Source organism: Sinocyclocheilus grahami, unplaced genomic scaffold, assembly GCF_001515645.1.
Source record: "Sinocyclocheilus grahami isolate Dianchi unplaced genomic scaffold, SAMN03320097.WGS_v1.1 scaffold957.1, whole genome shotgun sequence".
In the NCBI taxonomy this organism is placed as follows: domain Eukaryota; kingdom Metazoa; phylum Chordata; class Actinopteri; order Cypriniformes; family Cyprinidae; genus Sinocyclocheilus; species Sinocyclocheilus grahami.
The window spans coordinates 372,596-396,589 of record NW_015506136.1 but is presented as its reverse complement, the minus strand read 5'-3'; the positions used below and the strand labels follow the sequence as shown (position 1 = coordinate 396,589).

The 23,994-nt window shown below is 35.8% G+C and overlaps 2 protein-coding genes across 5 annotated transcripts in view; both read left to right on the top strand.

Moving 5' to 3' along the window:
* Window positions 1-7,203, top strand: part of LOC107564717 (kinesin-like protein KIF1A) — a 20,766-nt gene extending 13,563 nt beyond the window's left edge. For all 4 annotated transcript variants that reach the window (XM_016249865.1, XM_016249862.1, XM_016249864.1 and 1 more), the window contains 12 exons: window positions 2,535-2,653; window positions 3,621-3,706; window positions 3,860-3,995; window positions 4,250-4,424; window positions 4,715-4,805; window positions 4,904-5,022; window positions 5,103-5,158; window positions 5,244-5,352; window positions 5,477-5,543; window positions 6,712-6,796; window positions 6,954-7,024; window positions 7,182-7,203. In XM_016249865.1, the coding sequence (XP_016105351.1) occupies window positions 2,535-2,653; window positions 3,621-3,706; window positions 3,860-3,995; window positions 4,250-4,424; window positions 4,715-4,805; window positions 4,904-5,022; window positions 5,103-5,158; window positions 5,244-5,352; window positions 5,477-5,543; window positions 6,712-6,796; window positions 6,954-7,024 (1,114 nt within the window). In that variant the 3' untranslated portion in view covers window positions 7,182-7,203. The remainder of the gene's footprint in view (window positions 1-2,534; window positions 2,654-3,620; window positions 3,707-3,859; window positions 3,996-4,249; window positions 4,425-4,714; window positions 4,806-4,903; window positions 5,023-5,102; window positions 5,159-5,243; window positions 5,353-5,476; window positions 5,544-6,711; window positions 6,797-6,953; window positions 7,025-7,181) is intronic.
* LOC107564724 (kinesin-like protein KIF1A) lies at window positions 7,124-23,994 on the top strand. The gene is made up of 14 exons (XM_016249871.1): window positions 7,124-7,300; window positions 7,402-7,587; window positions 8,689-8,760; window positions 9,073-9,191; window positions 9,350-9,463; window positions 9,612-9,804; window positions 9,921-10,096; window positions 13,211-13,393; window positions 13,491-13,581; window positions 13,808-13,939; window positions 21,570-21,692; window positions 21,780-21,915; window positions 22,072-22,119; window positions 23,948-23,994. Exons 1-14 carry the CDS (start codon window positions 7,124-7,126, stop codon window positions 23,992-23,994), a joined length of 1,797 nt encoding a protein of 598 aa, XP_016105357.1.

Here is a 23,994-nt window from a genome sequence, read left to right as displayed (position 1 = left end):
CATGAGCGAGCGCATGAGTGACCTTACCCTCTCCCCCACCCTCTCCGATCCCGACTCTGACATAACCGAGCTCGCCGATGAGCGGCATTATGGGAAAGTCGAGGAGGAGGAGTTGGACCTGGACGATGAGGTCTTTATGGAGGACCCTGGCTCAGAGCTTAGGAGAGAGGAGGAGGAGGAGGATGGTGTAGGGGAGCACTGCCCAGGTGTCAGCGATGGCCAGGACCCCTTTTACGACCGCTGGCCTCTGTTCAGTTTAGTGGGAAGGTTGGTGAGGTTTCAGGAGCATGCTGGCAGAGGAAACTAGCTCTTTCACAATGAGACAAAGACAAGAGTGTCTGTTACTAGAACTTCCTAACAGGGAATCAAATAGAGAAAAAGCATTTGGTAGGGGTTAGAATATCTATTGCCAAGATAAAGATAAGTTGGGTCATTTCCTAAATGTATTCTCATGGTTTCGGGTAAAACATCTTTATGTCAATCAGCTTTAAAAAAAAATTTGAATAAATTTTTTTGATAAACATTACCGCCATATTTTCTTCTAGTGTTCTACATTCTAAAGTAAATTTCTTGGATGGCATTTATTATTACTATCAATAAGAATAATAAGTATTATAATAATATTTTTTTTATAAATAAATAAATAAATGATGCCATTCTATTATGTCAATGAAAATATGATAAAATATAATAAATGTAGTGCATATATTATGTAATACATAGTAAATTATTATTATTATGTGGATTTTAACAGTAAATCAATATTGATGCTATTGTATAATGTCAACATAAATATAAACAAATTTGGTACATTCAATAATAATAATAATACAAATTTTGATTTTAATAATAAATAAATAAACAAACAAACAAACTATAATGCCATTCTAATATGTCAATGTAAATATAATAAATAAAATGTAAAAAAATTATTTATAGTCTGGCTTACAAGATTTGACTTTGAAAGTGTGAAACTCTTGACCTGATCTGAAGGCAGTTTTAATGCCTCTTTCTGTATGTTTTAGATGTGTTTTACTTAGACAACAAACCTTTTACCTTTTTTATGCATTCTTGTGCATTGATAAGTGTTGCATACAGTGTTGAAATGCACAATTTCAGTGCTGTCTGAGGTTTTCAGTAACTGAATGAGAGGAAACGAACAAAAAGAATAGCAATGTCAAGATACTGACTGTGAAACACAGTAGATCACTGGTGACAGATCCCTAATGCATGTTTATTGTAACAAAGGGCAACTTTAGACATTTGAAGGCATTTGATCATGGGTGGCTCTACAGGTCAAAATGAATAGTGTTGCGAATGGCAATCACGTCAATTCTGCCCTGTTTTGAAAGATACAGCATTGTATGGCAGCATAATACATTTTTTGTCTGCTCTTCTCCGAAACAAAATTAGCATCCTCTGCAGAATTCCGTTGTTTCTGTGATCAGTATAAATCGGTTGATTGTTTTGTCTGAAAAGCAACAGTGCTCAAGATGAAAGAGCTGGTTTCGACTACAGCAGTCTCAATCAGGCATGCCAGAACTAAAATTTGTACCACAGTTTTGGATTGGCTCCCACACTCTCACTTTCCTGCGCACATGCAACATACAAGATTTGTGATGTGTGTTGACTTTTTGATTTATCTTTTAAGTTGATGGGGGTCAAATTCATGTATGTTAATGTCATTTCAATTTTTTGCTTTCCAGTTAGCATCTGGCCCAACAAACCAAATTTGGAGTTTTTTTTTCACTAAACATTTTGTTTATCTGAGCATGCTGTATTTGCGCCTCACCAATCTTGTCGAAAGCTCCTCCCCTCTGGCCACACCTCCTGCCACTCTTGAACCCTGCCTGTCAAGCTTAATCCAGCAACACATTGGGATCAAGAGGGCAGATCTGATTTCAATGAATGTATTTGTCTGAATGTAGACAAGACGTAGGCCAATCTGTCACCAAACTTACCTGCATTCGATATCTATTCGATGTCTAGTTCAGGGATTTCATAGACACATATCTGAGACATGGAATTGTAATTAAACCTTCAATCAATTACTGAAACATCAATTAAAATCAGATGTGACAATGCATTTCCATATCTTCACCTATGTTTATGGATTGATAATTTAGATCAGTCAGTCAAAAGTTATAGTGTAAAATAGCTTGTGGTGCAGTTCTCTTCTATATGCATGTTCTTGAAACACTTTCACCAACCACCACTGAGACTAAAATCCTTGCTATCATCACTTTCTGTATCATTATTATAGAATGGAGGCTCTAATAGAGTATTCACAGATGAACCGCAGACTTTTTGGCTTTTATTGCAGCAGCTTCTTGTTTGGTTGCTTTTTTGTGTCTGATGTTGTGTTGTCTAGTGGCAGTGTGGCTGAGTTGATCTTCACTGATATTTTCCCATTTAAACTTCTTTTTGCATTAATGTTAATCCTTTTTTCCTCTTTTTCACTCCATCAACTCATCTCAAATCCCTCTTCTTTCTTTGGCTCTCCTCCTTTTTACCCATCATCCTCTCCTTCATAGGGCATTTGTGTATCTGAGTAATCTGCTGTACCCTGTGCCATTAGTGCACCGTGTGGCTATTGTAAGTGAGAAAGGCGAGGTCAAGGGGTTCCTCCGTGTGGCAGTACAAGCCATATCAGGTAAGTTCATCTTCATGATGCTTTCACAAACCTATGTAGTAAATCAACTCAAAAGGGAAATATTTATGACTAATTAAAACTGGTTATGATTAATAATAAATATTTAGATTAGATCTTAGAATTAACTGTAGCAGAATCAATATTATAATTATTTGATCTGTCCGTCCACCGAGCAGACAATATAATAATTTATCAATTCAAGGAAAGATTATTTTCCTGGCCAAGGAAGAATAACTTTCCTTCTTTATGCAGTGCTAGCAGTAATTTAGCATATGTAGCAAGGGTTCAAACATTAATTGACTTCGAATTGTGAGCAGTAAACAGAGGCAATCAATTGTGAATATAAGGGATTTAATAAATGAAACTATATCTAACATTTAACTAACTAAGCAAAACACATATATACAGAATGAAGCAAAGTAAGGAAAACTTTACTTGTCTTTGGAAACTGTTTGAAGTCAGTTGGGGAGATGATAGTGGGGGAGCTGTTCAACATCTCCTTGATAGTGCGAGGAACCATTTGGCAATTTAGCCCCCATATAAATGTAAAGTCTGTGACCAGGACTGTAATTTATATGCAGATGTCAAAGGCTAAAAGGGGTCTCTTAAGCCATAAACCCCAAAGACCATGCATGATTCTACGCAGACGCTACACCTATTTTGAGCAGATTCCAGAGCTAACCTGCATGGTGTATCACTTTAAATTAATTATTATCACATTACATAAAGTATTGTTTGACGTTTTTATAATAGTATAGGAGTACCACAAGGCTCAGTATTCAGACCAATTATGTTTTCATATTTCATTGGTAAATTCTCTTGTGTTTTATGAATGAAATTTAAATGTATGCATATATGTATTTTCTTCCTTCCTTCCTTTCTCTGATTATGTTTAGAATTGTTTTGTACAAGCCTAAATATGATTAAATCTTAAATTGTTGCCATAATCATTAATTTCTTGTTACAGCTGATGAAGAGGCTCCTGATTATGGCTCAGGTGTGAGACAATCAGGAACTGCCAAGATCTCATTTGAGGATCAACAGTTTGAGAAGGTTGGTTGTGTCAATCATTTCATGTAATTGATTCTGTTTTGTCTTGGCAAATTAATTCTCACAGTTATTATCTCAGAAGTTGAGTTGGGCTTTTTAGGTATTGAACTGTTTTTGTAGAAGGTGAGACACCATCACAAATGGTTTTTCTCTCAGTTCCAGACAGAAACATGCACCGGTGGGATGTCTCACACAAACACATCTCAAGAGGAGCTGCGCATTGTTGAAGGAGAAGGACAAAACTCAGAGATGGGTCTCAGTGCTGATGAGGTCAACAACAACACCTGTGCAGGTAATATGTTTTTTTAAATAAATAAACATTACTGGTGTCCTCATTTATTTATTCATAAGTGACTGATATAAATTTTGCACAATACATTATGATGAATTTCTACATGCCACAACATAAAATAATTTGCCTAGTAATCATGTGTGATATTTTTACTATTAAAGTAGTTGTAAATGGTAATATAAGTGACTTACACAAAAGTTAGACAGTATTTGTATTCTAATCTGATCTGTTTTCTCATGCATTGCTGCGTCTAGCCTCTCCCGATACTCCTAACAGTCCTCTGAAGTGTGGTCTGGAATGTCCTCTTGATGTGACTCAGGAAAAATCACTCGAGCATTTGAAAATCGGCAGCAACTTCACCTTCAGGGTCACAGTGCTTCAAGCCTCTAGCATCTCTGCTGAGTATGCAGATATCTTCTGCCAGTTCAAGTGAGTAGATGTTTCTCATTCATAGAATTATCAGAATGGAGTTTCCATAAAAACTGTGCTGTACATCTGACAGATTTTAGGGTTTGAAAGGCAAATACTTATGCACGTTATGCATTTCAGCCACAGTGTTTTAGATAAACATTGTTTTCATGCTGCTAAATTTTTTGAAAGTTGCCACTCAAAAACAATGTGCCCCCTCTGTTTGAATGACGCCTCTGCAAACACTCATCCAGGATGCTCATAAGACTTCTGAAGCAATGTCATCTCAGTTGTCCTGTGTCTTTTTCCAGCTTTATTCACAGGCATGATGAGGCATTTTCCACTGAGCCATTAAAGAATACCGGCCGAGGGCCTCCACTGGGATTCTACCATGTACAAAATGTAATCAACTTTTGTGACATTTACTAATGAAGTAATTCAACCATGTTTTAGTTGTTAAATCAAACATAAATAATTTGTGCGGTTTGCTACTATTGCAGATAACCGTGGAGGTCACCAAGTCTTTTGTGGAATACATCAAAAGTCAGCCAATCGTTTTTGAGGTGTTCGGCCACTACCAGAAACAGCCTTTCCCTCTGCTCTGTAAGGACTTAATTAGGTGAGCAACTTTTTTCATATTTATTATTATCATACTTTTTAGTCACCTACAATGTCAAATAAAATGTTCCTTCCCTATAGTTCATTACGTCCAACAAGAAGGCAGTTCCCTAGAGTTATGCCTTTGTCAAAGCCAGGTAAGGAGATGTTTTTTCTAATTTCTTGACCAGTACAGTGCTTGTGGTCTCTCCGTGTCTGAACTCTGCCTCTGTTTCCCCCCAGTGCCCGCCACTAAACTGAGTACGCTGACACGCTCAACCGCTGGCCCCTGTCATTGCAAATATGACCTAATGGCATTCTTTGAGATCTGTGAGCTGGAGGCCAACGGAGAGTGAGTATCTGATAAACACATTGTGGTATATCAGTTCCTAGTAAGTTACTCATTGAAGCTTGTATGTATGGTAGGTTATTCGTATATAATGTAACCCTTGTATCTGTCTGTGTACTTTTTTTAGCTACATCCCAGCTGTTGTTGATCACAGGGGTGGAATGCCCTGCCACGGTACATTCTTGTTGCACCAGGTAAACAAAAATCCATCTGTCCCTATCAACCCATTAAATGGTAAAAGTTGGGGGTTGCTAAGATTTATGAATGTTTTAGAAATAAGTCTTTAATGCTCACCATTTATTTGATAAAAAATTATAAAGTATAAACAGTTAAATTGTGAACATTATTACAATAATATTTGTTTTCCATTTTTGTACATTAAAATAAAATTTTTCCTGTTATGGCAAAGCTGAATTTTCTGCTGCCATTACTTCTGTCTTCTGTGTCACATAATACTTCAGAAATCATTCTAATATGCTCATTTGGTGTTCAAGAAACATTTCATTGTTATCCATATAAAAAAAAACACAAAAAAACTTGGTGGTGTTGCTTAATATTTTGTGGAAACCGTGATACATTTGGTCAGGATTCTTTGATAGATTTATTTAAAATAGTTTGTAACATTACTTTTGTAACATTATAAATATCTTTACTGACACTTTTGATTACTTTAATATTTCCTTTCTGAATAAAGGTATTAATTTCTGTGAAAAAAAAGGTTTTTACAAACCCCAAAATTTTAAACTTTAGTGTAAATTGAGATAAAAATTGAGGATTTTGAATTTTCATCTTTGATTGGGGGTTGCTAAGATTTATGAATGTTTTAGAAATAAGTCTTTAATGCTCACCATTTATTTGATAAAAAATTATAAAGTATAAACAGTTAAATTGTGAACATTATTACAATAATATTTGTTTTCCATTTTTGTACATTAAAATAAAATTTTTCCTGTTATGGCAAAGCTGAATTTTCTGCTGCCATTACTTCTGTCTTCTGTGTCACATAATACTTCAGAAATCATTCTAATATGCTCATTTGGTGTTCAAGAAACATTTCATTGTTATCCATATAAAAAAAACACAAAAAAACTTGGTGGTGTTGCTTAATATTTTGTGGAAACCGTGATACATTTGGTCAGGATTCTTTGATAGATTTATTTAAAATAGTTTGTAACATTACTTTTGTAACATTATAAATATCTTTACTGTCACTTTTGATTACTTTAATATTTCCTTTCTGAATAAAGGTATTAATTTCTGTGAAAAAAAAGGTTTTTACAAACCCCAAAATTTTTAACTTTAGTGTAAATTGAGATAAAAATTGAGGATTTTGAATTTTCATCTTTGACATATTTACCGCAGGGCATCCAAAGAAGAATTACAGTGACTATTGCCCATGAAACTGGCAATGATATTGAGTGGAAGGAGGTTAAAGAGCTCGTCATAGGTTAGTGCTATTTTTTTTCTCTCTCAAAAATAGTTTATCAGACTCTCTGGCTTCCATCACATTAAGTGCTAACTGGCACAGAGGACAAATGGAGATGTTATGGTGAATGTTCAGGCAAAGTTTCAGATGACTTAGCGTTTCTTCTATTCTTTTTTAGGGCGTATCCGTAACACACCCGAAGAACTGGCAATGATATTGAGTGGAAGGAGGTTAAAGAGCTCGTCATAGGTTAGTGCTATTTTTTCTCTCTCTCAAAAATAGTTTATCAGACTCTCTGGCTTCCATCACATTAAGTGCTAACTGGCACAGAGGACAAATGGAGATGTTATGGTGAATGTTCAGGCAAAGTTTCAGATGACTCAGCGTTTCTTCTATTCTTTTTTAGGGCGTATCCGTAACACACCCGAATGTGGAGAGGAGAACCTTGCAGGTTGGAGGCCCCGCAGTGACAGCCTCATCCTGGACCACCAGTGGGAGCTGGAGAAACTTAGCCTTCTACAAGAGGTAAAATATGGTCCATCTGAGTGTTTAAGGGCTTTTATTTTTGGCTATAGTCTGATTTTTGTCTTCAGTCAAGTAAATGATTGTGAGGTGTTTGCTTACAGGTGGAGAAGACCAGGCATTACCTTCTGCTGAGAGAGAAGCTGGAAGCATCTCTGCTGCTGGGACAGGATTCTTTCTGTGGCAAAGACTTGATGGACTCACCTAAGGCCTCCAGCCCCATGATCAACCCAGTAGTCAGTCTGGGTCTGGACAGTCCCAACGAGAGGCAGAGGGAGCTGGCTGCCAAGGTAAATGTTGCCGCTTTATATCCACATAACATGACACTGATAGCCTATTCCCACCAAGTTCAGTTTGACAAAACCAAACAAAATATAATATATACAGTATATTGCACAAAAACAAATCAGCAAAAATCTTAATTAGTACTGTTTTAAGTAACACCGTGTCTACACCGGACGCGAGCGGAGCGGCGCAATGTGACAAAATAAAATAGAACCTATTATGCTGTCTACACTGGATGCGGTGTGGCGCGACATTACAAATCCCCATCAGTAAACTGATTCCGCGTTATATTTATGACATACTGATATTGTTCAAATGATTTTTAATGGTCGCTTTGTCACATCCAGTGTGGACAGACTTTACCTGTTGCGGCGTGGCACGATGCGACAACTGTCGAGTCCAGTGTAAAAATATCATCCTTAAGACAAGATAAATTTACTTGTTTTCAGATAAGATATCTTTAATAATTTAATTAATTAAATGTACATACTTAATGTATAAATATGTATAAATACAATTTTGTTCAAAACAAACTAACAAACAAAGGCAGAAAAAGCCAATTGGGTAGACAAATTACAATTAATTCATTATTTTTTCAAAAATTTATTCAAAAATTATAAGTTTTTTTTACACAGTTGCTTCTCAAGTAGTTATAATGAATAAGAATTTGCCATTTTGTTAAGGAGTACCACAAGGCTCAATATTCAGACCTATTATGTTTTCTTATTTAATTTTTGTACTTACAATAAACTCCATTCTAAAAAATATTCAGATACCTTAATGAATTGTTTGCCATGCCAACAATAATAAAAAATAAAAATAAATAAAAATAAGACTTTCTCATTTCAATAGAAAAAAAAGAAACATTGCAATATATTATTTGAAATTCTGTGTGAAGCTAATAGAGACACATTCAGTTTTTCAAATCATGTTGTTCATGTCCCTATGTTAAAATTTGGACCTGGTGAGTTTAAGTCATACGTTTTTATTACTGTTAACTGCTCTTTTATTAAATTGAAAACCACCACTCTGAAATGCTAAAACTTTTCATGTTGCTGATTTATGTATTTTATTCCATTTTCCTACATTTTTTTTTCTCTTTTCAGTGTGTGCGACTGCTCATGCACACATTCAACAGGCAGTATAGCCAGGTGAGCAGCAGTCTCAGTGAGAGCAAGGTGAGCTTTTACTGCCCTAGTGTCTGTCCAGACCTTGCCTCATTCTCTTGCCCATGCAGACCAGATATCTCTGTCTCGATCTCTCTTTCTTCTTATGTCATATTTAGCAGTCTTTTTCTTTTAGCCATTTAAAAAGGCATTTTAAAAATGTTCTTCACATCACTTCTCTCATTCACTCATTTAGAGTAGAGCAGCATGATTAGTGTAATAGATGCTTTAAGGGTAAGCATGGCATTTTCTGGAATATGATGAATGAGACACTTTTATTACGTTGCCAGCTTTATCATCTGGTGCTGCTCTTTTTTTTTTTAGCTGTCAGAGATGTCTGCATCACTTTTAAGAGACAGTTCTTCTTCCCTTCTGAGCACTTTAACACCCTCCTCCACCTGCCCGTCACTGGTGGATGGTCACTATGACAGTCCAGACCTCAGGTCAGTGTATTTTCAACACAAAACAAAAGTTCCTGTTAGTATGAAAACAATATGAAAATACTAGTTCTCTAGAATCAGCCTATACGGTCTGTTCAGGCTCAGAACACCTCAAATACTTTACAACTAACAGGACTTTCATGTTCTATGTGATTTTACAGAGGTGCTGAAGCAAACTCTGGTGCCTCTAGCCCTGATCTCGACCCCTTCAGCCCTATAGAGAGAAAACACAGGAGCTGCACCTTCATCCCGAACATACAGGAGATTCGCGTCAGGTAACATCCGCACCACTAGGTGTCAGTATAACATTCAAGACCACTGTTGAAAATCTTCTGTCCTTAAAATGTTAAACATTCTAATGTATCCTGTTATTGATTACCCTGTAAATAATACGGTATATATCTACTGTTTTCCTGACTACAGCCCCATTGTGTCAAAGAAAGGCTATCTACACTTTCTCGAGCCACACACCAATGGCTGGGTGAAGCGGTACATTGTGGTGCGGCGGCCATATGTCTACCTGTACCGCAGTGAGAGAGACTGCGTGGAGAGAGCAGTCATCAACCTGTCCTCTGCTCAGGTGGAGTACAGTGACGATCAGCAGGCCATGCTGAGGGTGAGGCCATTTATTTATACCTCGTCCAGTGACATACACATGATTACTGAGGAAAGTGTTCTGCTAGCAATAGTTGTCCACTGATTTTGTTAACCCATGTGATGTTTGGTTTCCAGGCTCTTAACACTTTTGCAGTGTGCACTGAGCACCGCAACATTCTCCTCCAAGCAGCCAATGACAAAGAAATGCATGACTGGCTGTACGCATTCAACCCACTTCTGGCAGGAACTATCAGGTATTTAAAATTAAATTATTATTTTATTTTAGTATTTCACCACACAAAAACCAACCTGTCTGTGTTTAACACTAGTTGTGTTATTGTTAGCTACATAGTTTTTGTTAAAATTAAATAAAAATAAAGCTGAAACAAAATAAAATAAATATTAGAAAAATAAAAAAGCTATAGGATCTGAGCTATAAGGTTTGTTTTGGTTCATTGCACAACCGCTCCACTGCTAAGATAATCAGCTTTCTTAAAGTTTCTTTGTTTATAACATTTCTCTCTGTCACTCACTCTCTCTCTTTTTTACCCAAAATTAGAGAGCAGTGATGCTAAATTACCTGTTATTGATACACTAAATGCAAATACATCAGCACATTTTCACCATTGAATGAGGGAGATTTTATTTGTTATATCACATATTTCAAAAGAACTCAAATTGAAACGAAAATATAAAAACAAAAGCTGAGTCTTTTGGCATCTTTGATCTAAATGATAAAGTAACTTAAAATATAAATCATTCTTGCATACATTTGGACATAAAAATATGCATTTTACTCCAAAATTACTACCTGCTTCCTTGATCAATTATGGCCTTATAACTTTTCAAACTAATGCAGTATCTGGGAATATAAGCAGATGCATATTATCACATGAGGGCTCTTTTTTCACTTCTAATTATAGCTTAGTATCTCATAATCTCAACTTTTAAAAAAAAGTCTCATAATTATGATTTACCAAAACATTACTTTTTTGTCAGAGATAATCTTCTAAAGAAAGAGGGTTATTTAGAAGTAGTGTCGCATATGCAGTCTTCTCTCATATACAACGTAAAAGGAAAGTCTGATTCTATAATAAATCGATTCATCTGCAACTCTTTTTATTTTCTCTGATATAGCATTCGAAAGTCTGATTCATTCTTGTGAATCAATTCATTTGGATGATTCGTGTAAATGAACCGATTAAAAAAAATTATTCACAAGCCCTGGTTTTGGCATCTCTTATCTAAATGATCTATTCTAAATATATGATCTTAAATACATTTAACATATGATCACTTGCATCATTTAAGGATTTAAAAAAAACCGCATTATAGTCAAAAATTACTTCCAGCTTCCTTGTTTGTTTACAATCTTTCTAACTTTTCAGAGTAATACATTGTTATCATATCGGAATATAAGCAGATGTATGTTTTCACATGAGGGCTCTAGTTACATTTCTGGTTCAGTGCTTATACACCCCCCCCTTTTAGGAATCTTATCTGAGTTGTAGGCGACGGATAAGGATCAGCGAATTAAACTGTGACCACAAACACCATTAACTTGAGTGAATTATATGGCAATAATCAGCAATATGCTTTCACACAAATAACTTTATTTTTTCAATGTTTCAATATGTGTTGACACAAATTACTTATTTTAATTTTTCATTGATATAACATTGCATTGAGTTGGTATAAATGCGTGGAGACCATGGTAGAGCACTTGATGTCGTCAGGAACCGATGAATTGGCTTTTTGAACCGATCTGTCCGAAAAGAACCGGTTCGCGGAAATGAATCGGACTTTGCATCACTATTAGCTACATTAACATGCAAATCCATAAGAAATCGGACTGATGGATGAATCGGATTGAAGGGCTGCCTTATAAACGCCTCAGTCTATCTGACTGAACTTGAGCCGAGTGAAATTTCGATGGTGTAGATGTGAAATATTTGGATTAATCAAGCATATAAATGGTTGATTCAATTGGATTTAAAATACTATTGATTATACTTTGAAATTGTTAATGATACTATTGGTCCCCCCTGTAATGATTATTTTGGTTTCTCCTATTTCTACTGAGCAACTGATTATATCTACACCTGTGACTAATTTTGTACTTGACACACTCTGAGGAAGGCTGGATGGCCGAAATGCATCAGTGTGCAGTGTTTTAGTCATTTTTAATGTTTCTAGAGTGAGCCATGTTCGAATAAAGGCTTTTTGACATCTTGGAACTGGAAGAATAGCCTTGGATCCGTAGTTTCTATAGATATAATTTTGAACCCAACCAAAGAGCACCTTCTGGGACTATTAAACGGAGGTCCTTTCAGCAAGTAGCGCTCCAAGATGTTTTCTTTGAGATACTTTTTTCTCAATCGGATCAAAAAATATTTTTTGCACATGCGCAGTGCCATGATCCATATATTTACATACATTTTACATCTTAAGGGCCAGACACACTACACTTTTTGTTCCAGTTTCTTTATGAATTTTGCTGCGTTCCAAAGTGCAAGTTTGGTGAAAATCTGACCTGTGAATTTGTATCACATGAAGACATGTGATCATGTGATCAAGTGAAGATCAGTGTGACCTCTAAAACTGCAATGCTGCTGTAAAGAGTAGATTGTACATCTTTTTACATTATGGATGTATTATGTTTTTAAAAAGATGCCACATATAAAAAAGATGTCAGAGTGTGACAAATCGATATATATGTGATATATTACGACTGTAGGTGTCAGTCGAAATTTTGCATGCTCAATGTCTAGTGTGACTGCAACTTTAAGAACGTATCTCTGTTTCTTGTCATCTTTCAAACTAGTCAGTTGAGGAGACTGAATAATTGCTAAATATTTGCTAAAATAGTGCTTCCGACATATATGTCAGGTGTCTTTATAGTTATTATAAAGGCAAAAATGACATACAGTAACATTATTGCGGTGACTTTCTTTGGTTCTGAACGTGGATAAGTTTTGTTCAGAATACATGTAATGCACATATTAACAATATGTGAATGGGGTTGTAAAGTTTAGGGTTCACATATAAACAGAACTTTAAGAATGTGAAATCGGACTGACAAAAAATGAGTGCATGTGTGTGCAGTGCTGTTCTGAAATGAGGAGGCAAATTCCTCACAAAGTCCTCTTTTTCTTTAGAAAAACAAGTGATTCATACACTTTTTAATGATATATTTTGTAGTACCGGCATTGTTTTATTTTTGTACTACAAATTTTTTCTCATCCAATTTTTTTTGAGGATGCACTGCCTTCATGCAGGAAACTCCCCTGACGTAAACATACCTTACACTTCACTGAAATGAGCTGTAAACTTGAAGTGACTTGATAATTAATGTTGGTAAAGAAGGGATGAATGTTATGTTGTTAGTTTATAGATGCAATGTCTAAAATGTATTATTGGTGCAGGTGTGTGGACTGCCACACAGGACCTGGGGCCACTCCACTGTATTTGGCCTGTCAGGAGGGACATCTGCATGTGGTTGAATACCTGGTGAAGGACTGCGGTGCAAACGTCCATGTGCAGGCCAAAGATGGCATGAGTGTGTTGCATGCAGCTGCCCACATTGGACACTATGCCCTGGTGGTTTGGCTGGTGAGTTACAGCTGCTTCAGTCACTTTTTATTGAATATATTTAAGTATTATATAAGAGTTAACTCTAACTCTGTCTCTGATGTGGATCTTCAGGCCTCCTTCACAAGATCTTGATCTGTCCTGTCAGGATAAGGATGGAGCCACAGCACTGCACTTCGCCACTAGCGAGGGCAACCATCGCATTGTGAAGTGTCTTTTACTCATGGGAGCAAAAGTCCTGAAAGACCTCTGGGGTGGGACCCCCTGCATGATGCAGCGGAGAATGGAGAACTGGAAGTGTCTGTCACCGTTCCTTTAGTTCCAATCACAAATCCTTACCATGAACGCTCAGAGGGTTATACAGTTTAAGTAGTGTTTGAAATGCTTTCACAGAGGTTTTGAATGACAGCTCTAATCTCTTGTCCCCTCAGTGCTGCCGAGTGCTGCTGAATAATCACATCAGTCCACTGGAGAGAGATTCAGATGGGTTTACTGCAGTGGATCTGGCAGAATACAATGGCTATCATGACTGTGCCAACTTCCTCCGTGATGCAGATGCTCATGTAAGATACTCAGTACTTTCTTCAGCACAACTTATTTAACTGAAAGCACATTTTTAATTAGATGTTTTTATTTTAGTTCTCTTCATTGTCATGCAATTTCTTGAATATACCGTATACACACTCGTGTTCAAATTTTTGGGGGTCAGTATGATTTTAATTAAAAAAATATATATTTTTGAAGAAATTAATACTTACATACAGCAAAGATGCATTTAATCGATCAAAAGTGACATTAAGACATTTTTAATATTCCAAAAATAAATCCTGTTCTATTAAACTTTTTATTCATCAAAGTATCCTGAAAAAAAATCATGGTTTCCTCAAAAAATATTAGCAGTTGTAAGTAAGATGTAATGATAATGAGAAATGTTTAAGCACCAAATCAGAATGATTAAAAAATTCAGCACTGCATCACAGGAATAAATTACATTTAAAAATATATCACCCTAGAAACAAACTATTTAAAATTGTAATAATATTTTACAATAATACTGTTTTCACTGTATTTTTGATCACATAAGTGCAGCCTTTGTAAGACGTTTTTCAAAACCATTAAAAAAATCGTACCTTCCCCAAACAAAAGGTAGCGAGTATGCGTATATGTGTATGTGAAATTGTGTGAAAATTAAAATAAAAGGGGAAAAAGAAAAATGTAATACAGAAAAAAAGTACAGAGAAATTAAACTTATACAATACAATACAATACAAGTTTATTTGTGTAGCACATTTATAAACAACTGGTGTTGACCAAAGTGCTTTACAAGGCTAAAAGAAACAGGCAATAAAGACACAAAGCATTAGAGAAACAATAAAAGTAAGATAAAAAAAGCCTAAAATAGGATAAAATAGAAGAGAAAAGCTTGAATCAAAAGATATTAAATGCTGAAGGGAATCAAGGGATATTGAAAGCCACGGAAAAAAGGTATGTTTTCAAGGCGAATTTAAAATTTGACAAGGTTTGGGTGGATATGATGTGAGCCAGAAGGCTATTCCATAACTTAGGCCTGATGACTGCAAAAGGGGTGACTTTAAGTCTAGTTCTAGGAGCATATAATATCCACCCAGATCTGAGTGATCTAAACTGTGAAGGCGGATGTAGTAGTTCAGATAGGTACTGTGGTGCCTGGTTCCGCAAAGACTTCAAAACAAATAATAAAACTTTAAAATCAATTCTGTATTTGACCCGTAACCAATGAAGTGAAATCAGAACCGGTGTGATGTGTTCACTTTTATACACTTCCCTTTGAGGAGCCAGGCTGTGGCATTTTGAATTAACTGTGAGAATTAGAGAAGAACTTAAAGGGATAGTTCACCCAAAAATGAAAATTCTGTCAGTAATTAATCAGCCTGTCTTACTCACCATGTCCTTCCAAACCTGTAAGACATACATTCATCTTCGGAACACAAATTAAGATATTTTTGATGAAATCCAAGAGCTCTCTGACCCTGCATAGACAGCAAGGGTACAACCATGATCAAGGCACAGAAAGGTAGTATGGACATCGTTAAAATAGTCCATGTGACATCAGTGGTTCAACCGTAATTTTATGACGCTACAAGAATAATTTTTTTGTGTGCAAAGAAAACAAAAACAATGACTTTATTCAATAATTCTTCTTTGCGTCACCCTCAGGCGCCATTTTGGAGAGTATCACGATGCATGCCTGTGCTTTTCCTGCATGTAAACAACGCATGCGTGTGGTACTCTCCAAAATGGTGCCTGAGGGTGACACGGAGGAGAAGAATTTTGCTAAATATAAAGTTGCTATTTTTGTTTTCTTTACGCACAAAAAGTATTCTCGTAGCTTCATAAAATGACAGAATTTTCATTGTTGGGTGAACTATCCCTTTAAGGTAAGTTATGGTTACTGTGTCAATGTTACACATTTAAAAGTCAAATTTACCCTACCTGGGTGAAAGTAAAAGTTTTTCCACATTTAAAAACAACATACTTAAGTATAGCAATTAAGTAGGCCTACTTTGATACTCATGAATATTGCATACATTGACAGCTGATGATGTGGATTTTTGGTAATGCTTCACCTTGTGATTGCAAAGTGTTACTGCCACCTACTGGCAGACTGATTCTCTAGCATAAATATACAGTATTTGAGCTAGTGAAATAGTAGCTCATATTGGCTGAGCCATGCTACAAAATAGAGGACAAGGCACAAATATTAAAGTGCATTTATTAAACCACACACTGAGTCATTCCCGCTGAAGAACCTCTCCATTATTTATCAGATATGGGACAGGATATTCTTCACAGGAACATCCTATTCAGAAGGCTGAACAGATACCACTAATCCCTTAATAATGAAGGCATTAATAATTTGATTATAATTTGATGCACATCTGCTGGGAGTAAAAGTGTTGACAAGTATTTGTTTATTCTTGTGGAGAATGCTGTCATATGGGACAATTAGGAAAAAAAGTCTAATTTAATGAAATCTAAAGATTTAGTTGTATATCCCTGGTCCTTTTCGTGCATTTTTAGAATGAATATTTAGTGTGGATGGACTCAAATGGATCACTTTATGTCCCCCCCAATGTCATCCACCATTTGTGAGATGGACAAAAGTTCAGTAGTCCAGTCGTGAGAATTCAGTGATGCACAAGACGTCTGATACAGTATGAAACACCAATATGCTATACATAATTCACTGAATACTTATATTTCAGCTCCGCCTCCACTGTCACTCCAATGCAAAAGGGCATCAGATACGTCATTGGTTCATAAATGAAGTGGAAACTATGCAAGAGTCAGCCTTTCTTTTGATAGCATAACTACGATGGCATATTAAAGGGGTCATATGATGCAATTAAAATTTTTCCTTTCTCTTTGAAGTGTTACATGCTCTTGGTGCATAAAGAAGATCTGTAAAGTTGCAAAGACTAAAGTCTCAAATCCAAAGAGATATTCTTTATAAAAGTTAAGAGTCAGCCACGCATACCTAAAACGGCTCGTTCTAACACGCCCCCACATGCCTACGTCACTATGTGGGAAGATTTGCATAACGCCGCCCAAATGTTCACGCAAAGAAAGAAGGCATAACTTTTATTCTCGCTGTAGTATTGTTGTTGCTGCTGCCGCCATGTAGTGGAGGCGCTGTTTTTGTTGTGAAAGCAAAACTAATTTGGTTGGCCTTCCAAAAGAGGAAGATATCCGCTTCGTCATGCCTAGAGCTGATCCGTGCTGGTCGCTGAGGAAATACATCAACTTTGCGCTGTGGATCACCGGATCGGCTTTCACCGTGGACGAAGCGGAGTCCAGCCTGGGGTCGTCACATGTGGTTGCAGCAAGCATCCTTCGTCGAATCCGCCGGGTGCTGCTCACTCAAGCCAATGTGTGTTTCGTTGTGAAAGCGAAACTACTTTGTTTGGCCTTCCAAAAGAGGACATAATGTTTCTATAAAGTGGGGCAGTTCCAACTTTGCAAGGACAGTCTGGCGCTTCTGACTCACAGCCTGTAAGTACGTTTTTTATATTTAAAGAATTTGCCACTGACGATTCAAATGCGAGTTTGGGCAGTAGAGTAGCGCTTATTGTTTGTCATTTCTCTGATCACAAATGCAGACATGGTTTTATGTTTACTTTACTTTAACTTTTAGTAATTTAGCAGACATTTATGTTTATACGGCGCAATACGCAATGCAACGCGTAAAAACAGTATAAGTCAGTAATTATAATCAGTAATTATGTCCCCACTGGATGCAACAAATGCCTAGTTTGTAATGGGTTTTATTGGTCTTGTCTCGTCGCGCCGGGACACACGGAAACACAGTATGGAGGTGGCGTAACATTTCAGTCACACGCTTGAGGTATTCGGCCAATCACAACGCACTGGATAGCTGGCCAATCAGAGCACACCTCGCTTTTCAGACCGATGAGCTTTGTAAAAAACGACGCGTTTCAGAAAGGCGGGGCATAGAGAAGAAACAATAATGTACAGTATGCGGAAAATAATGTGTTTTTTGAACCTTAAACCGCATAAACACATTGCATTACACCAAATACTATCTCAGATGTCAGAGGCCCATAAACGCAGTCAGTTTGTTTGTCAGAGGGCATTTTACTCCAGTGTGTTTGGAGTCGCTCATGCTCCATCATTCCATCACAAAGCCAACGAGAGAGAAAGAGATGTGGTGTTCTCACCAGTTTTGTTTGTTTATGCTGACATGGCATCAGTTGCTTTGTTTTGAGTGTATGGGTCTCCCCAAAGGAAAGTTTGAGGAGCACAGTGGGGTTCTTGACAATAATTATTGTTTACAAGTGAATAATTACATAAGATTAGTTTAATTATTCCCACAGAAACTGAATGAAGGAAAATACAGACATAACGCAAAATAGACTGGTTAGGCTAATATAAAAAGGAACAATTTTCAAAAATCTTTACATTGACAAATCTGTCTTTGTAAAAGCTTATTAAAAAGGATAATGTAATAAAAATATTATAAAATGTTTGTATAACTGATGTATATTGCTTTATCTATTCCAGCATTCCACCATATATAATATGGAGAAAAAATTTACAAAATGAAATTCAAATGTTCATAAATGTCAAATTTACATACTTGGGGAAAAATCATATTGAGTATAATTAAACTGTTTCCATATTTAATAATAAAATTAATATATATAAAAATAAAATTGTATAATATAATATAATATAGCCTGCAAATTAATAGAAATGGTTTGATCAGATGCATAAAACAGCTTGATCTATTCCACCATTCCACCATATATATACAGGAAATTGTCTAAAAATTGAGAAAATTCTGTTCAAATGTTTACAAATTTAAAAGCAAAATTTACATATTTGGTGGAAAATCATACCTAAGTAAAACGTGTCCATATTCATTCATAATACTTAAAGAGGTAGTTCACCCAAAAATGAAAATTCTGTCATTAATTACTCACCATCATGTCGTTCCAAACCCGTAAGACCTTCATTCATCTTCATACATTAAAGACTGACATGGAATAGAAGAAATTGTTGAATAAAATCATTATTTTTGTGTTCTTTGCACACAAAAAGTATTCTCGAAGTTTCATAAAATTGTGGTTGAACCACTGATGTCACATGGACTATTTTACCGATGTCCTTACTAACTTTCTGGGCCTTGAATGTGTTAGTTGCGTTGCTGTTTATTGAGGGTCAGAAAGCTCTTGGATTTCATCAAAAATCTTAATTTGAGTTCCGAAGATGAACGAAGGTCTTATGGGTTCGGAATGATTACTTAATGACAGAATTTTTATTTTTCGTGAAAATTTTTTTTTTTTCGTATCCCTTTAAATATAATATAATATAATAAAGACCCTGCATGAACTGCCTGTAAATGAATAGAATTGTTGTGATCTAATGCTTAACTAGAGTTGCCTGATCTGTTTCTGCTGCATATCTAATGGTCTGTGTAACTGATGTGTGTTGACCTCTTTGCTCCACATTCGATTGAGGTGCATGTGACAGACAGAGAGGTATTAAGTGAAGCGCCTTTAAATTTGTGTAACGGCAAATCAGTTAGGGTTAGATACTAATGTGACACCTCAATAGAGATTAGAACTGTCTGTCCATGTACGTGTATCGATTTGCCATCAAGCCCTGTTCTTTGATCTTTGCTTTATTTTTGGAATTGAAGTAATTCTCTAACCACAGTCCAAGACATTCAGAACAGCAAATAGCGTTATGTGACTGTAGTGTTAGTTCAATGTGAGAAACACAAAAGTGAGGAATGTGTGGCAGTCTTTAGATGTTTAAACTTGTAAAGACAAACGGTTCACCTAATCCCACCCTTTAATTATTCATACTTTACTATGAAGACCTCCTGTCTGAGCTCACTGTAGTGTGCTGATCCTTAAGCGTTTGGCCACTGGATGGCTGGAGGTCTGATGTGATTGTGGCTGCTTTCAATACACTCAGCAGCTGTTAGACTTGTGAAGACTTGACTGGAAAAGGCGTGTACTGGAAGTCATTTCAGATTACTTTATAAAAAACATAAACATCATTGTTTTACTTTTCTGAAGAAAAAAGAAAAAACCTGCAGCATTGCATGGGTTTGTTTTATGATGTGAAATGTATTAATTCAATATGCATATAAATTGGTAGAAAAAACTCTGCCTAGAAAAAGATATTTGAAAAAACCTTCAAAATAACTCAAGTATAGTGTATTGCTTCTTGGTTCGAGGATTCATATGCTTTAAGAGTTTGGTGTCTAACACTAAAACTGTAAAATCAATATCAGGTAAAAATACAACTGCCTTTGGGAAAATATTGAGCATACAGAAAATTATTTTCCATTTATTTTTTTCTTATGGAATAAGAAACAAGTTTAAAATTGAATGTTATCATGAAAGACCATATAAAAAGTATGACTAAAAATATTTTGTCATAACAGTGCGAGTAAGTAATGAGGTAATTGATGGAAACACACACACTGACACATTCATCATGTTTAGCGCTGAGAACTAAATTACATTTTGTTAAAATAAATAAATTAGCCCCTAAATATCATACATTTTATTATACACAGCTTATGCATAATCTATAGTGTGTGAAGCCTCATTTAGTATTTGAAGTCATATTTTTGAGCATGTTCAGACTTAGCCGTCTTTGTGATGCTGCTCTTAAATGCTACAGTCAACTCACACATGCTTTATCTTTGCATTACTACTTTAGTAACATTACTAGTACACTACTAACACTACTACTAATACGATCCAAACATGTTTTATGTTTGTCTGATATATGGATGTACACTACTGTTCAAAAGTTTGGGGTTGGTAAGATTTTTTAAATGTTTTTGAAAGAAGTCTCTTCTGCTCACTATATTGTGTTTATTTGATTCAAAAACCTTATATTATTAAATATTATTACAATTTAAAAACACATTTTCTATTTTAATATATTTAAAAATGCAATTGAAGGCCATTTACAGTCTTCAGTGTCACATGATACTTAAAATATAATTTTAATACTGTATTTTGTTATTATTTATTGAAAACAGTTGTGCTGCTTTTTTTATTGAAACTGTGATACATTTTTAAGGATTCTTTAAAAAAAAAACAATACTTAAAACAGAATTATTTTGTAATATTATAAATGAGCATTTTGATCTTTACTGAATAATTAAGTATTACTTTATCTAAAAAAATCTTATTGACCCCAAACTTTTGAATGGTAGTGTATGAATACATGTGTACAGTACATATGACAAGGTTAAAGTATGTCCTAATTTTCTGCTGTTGCAATGTATGGCACATGTTATTATTAATGTTAAAAAAGAACTTAGAGAGCTTTGTTTGAACAGAAAAAACACAGAACAGCAGGAACAGAGTTCACAAGTGGCCATAAGAGAAGTCAATCACTGCAATTGCAGGTATGGGTCATTTGAACCATCCGATCAGATGACTGAAATCTATAGGCAGTTTTCTGTTGTTAACTAAGTGAGAGGTCTGTTATATTAAACAGTTTGAGCTCCTGTTTCACTTTTCTCATGACTTTTTCCCTTCACTGGGGGCGGTTGACAGATCAGGGTGTACACTATGCTTCAAGACCTGTATTTTGTGCCAATTACTAAAAGGAAATTGAGTTTAAATTTAGGAAATCACTGTTCTCATTACTTTACTTCAGCAGTCTGCAGATATTGTTCTCATAGAGGAGGAAAGGACCTTGTTTAGCACAGCTGACTCACACCAGGATATTAAGGACCTGTCCTGTGAACTCGGACATAGTGGCAGGATGGAAAATATCAAGGTGATGATTTTTAATCATGAACTGATTTAAGCAAATGGGACAGGACACGCCTGTTCTTAATCGCTTTGGCTGTTTTGGTGTTCCTAGCAGCCGGTGAATGAAGTCCCTCCCCAGCCTCGTCCCTCTCCAACATATCTGGATAACTCATCCACATTACCGTCCTCCTCACAGGCTAAGAGAGCTGGAGCTGGAACCATTCAGCACATGCAAGTGGCCTCTACAGGTGAGAGTGCATGACCCTGCATGTGTTCGGCTCAGGCGAGACTATATATCTGTAACCGTTACAGATTTCTAACTGACAAAAAGGTCAACTTCAATAATAAACACAAATAAACTGAATATCTAAAGTTAACTAATTCTCTCTGTCTTTGGTGTATAGTTGTAACTTCATTCAACATGAGGAAACACCTTGAGGATGAGGAGACAGGTTTGTCCCATAAGTCCATGAGGTCGATGAGACAAGCAGGAATCACAGCGGTCTTCACTGGACAAACAATAAATGTATGTGCTAGCTTCAGTATTAAAGGGGTCATATGATGCGATTTCAAGTTTTCCTTTCTCTTTGGAGTGTTACAAGCCGCTTGTCGGAAGGAGGGACTTTGTAGAAAACGAAGCGTTTGAGAGAGGCGGGGCATAGAGGACCTACAATAATGTACAGTATTTGAAAAATAATGTGTTTTTTGAACATTAAAGCATGTCAGCATATTCTGTTACAAATAATGATCTTTAAAAAAGCATCATATGACCCCTTTAAAAAAGTCATCCTGAAATCACAATTGCTACCAGAATTTAAAAAAAAGTCAGATTTGAGAGATGTGAACTCTCTGAATTGCAAAGATAAATAAACTTGCAATTTTGAAAAAAGTCTGAATATATAAAGCAATTTTGAGAAAATAACTTATTTGCATCTGCCTGTAGCTTCTTAGTAATCCTTCAGACCTTGATTAGCTTGTTCAGGTGTGTTTGATTAGGGTTAAACCATAACTGCAGGGCTGTGGCTCTCCAGGACCGACGTTCGCCACCTCTGGTATAGTCCAAACCAGAAAAACACTGAACATAACACATCTGCATTATATAAAAGCAACAAATCACTCAATACATTAAGCAGGAAGGAAATGTGTATATTATAACACCTTCAGGGAGCTTGGTTTCTTTACTGTGATAAACACACATACACATTACACAAACAAGGAAACCTTAACTTGAGCTAAGGAAATGACTCCTGCTGTGGCATGCTAATGCAAAGAACCAATGGATTTTTCTGCAAGCTTCAGGTTTACACTTTAGATCCGCCAGGCGGTACTGTATTGTATATAGTACTTATATTATTGTGAACATCCATCGTCAATGCTAATTGACATCTTGACAAGTAAATGCTGAGTTGAAGAAACCATTTACTTCATGGATTTTCAAGATCTGTTACCTTACTAACAGTACAAAATGTAAATACATACAAATTTAAACATTCTATTTTCTTATAATATGCTGTGATTAGCTGCTTTCATTTAAGGACTATCAGCAACAGTATTTCAAACATTTCAAAATGTTAATGTTTTATATAATACTATTTCATATAAGCTACATACTATTTATGCTTAAAGTACAGTAATCTGATTGTATACCCGAACTTTTATGCTTTCTGTCAATATATACAGACTCCACTTGTGTAATGTGTTCCCATAGAGTATTGCTTAGTAATATAAAACTACTAAACAAAAATGATTTTATTCATTTTGAGGGATTTTTTTTGTGATCTTATTGTCAACGTTATCTCCAGTAAACAGCCTAGTTTTCTTGTCTATTTTTTTTTAGCCCCAGGCTGTAGATTATGAAGGAGTCTGCATGCAGACAAACAGACTTGTCAGGATATGCATCGAAAGTTTCCAGGACACAGTAATGATCTCTCACCACTAATATTAGACACATAGTCTACAATTTGATTTGGATACATTTTAATGTCATTCTCAGTTGCACAAGATTTCTCTTCTGTTTTCATTTGGTCATTTATTGTTTTGCTGAAAATGTTCAAATCAACATCAAATACCTCTGTAGCTACTCTCTCTGAAACAATGCTCCTTAACATCTCATCAGACTAGGACACAATGTGCTGGAGGAGAAATATTTATAGATTTATGTCCAATAGGTCAAAAGGGCATGCTTGTGTGATATTATTTGCATATATTATATATGCCAATTGTGTACTTAAAGAGATGCTGGTTTTAACTGTGAATCTAATCTCTTCCTTAATTTTCCAGTCTGTGCTCTACCATTTTCATCCAAAAAAGGCAAACCCCACACATAA

Excerpts from the sequence above, each read along its gene's own strand:
- LOC107564724 (XM_016249871.1), top strand. The coding sequence starts at position 7,124 with ATGGTGAATGTTCAGGCAAAGTTTCAGATGACTCAGCGTTTCTTCTAT. Across the intron at positions 9,192-9,349 it reads TATGACAGTCCAGACCTCAG|AGGTGCTGAAGCAAACTCTG; the intron begins GTCAGTGTATTT and ends GTGATTTTACAG. Across the intron at positions 10,097-13,210 it reads CACCACACAAAAACCAACCT|GTGTGTGGACTGCCACACAG; the intron begins GTCTGTGTTTAA and ends TTATTGGTGCAG.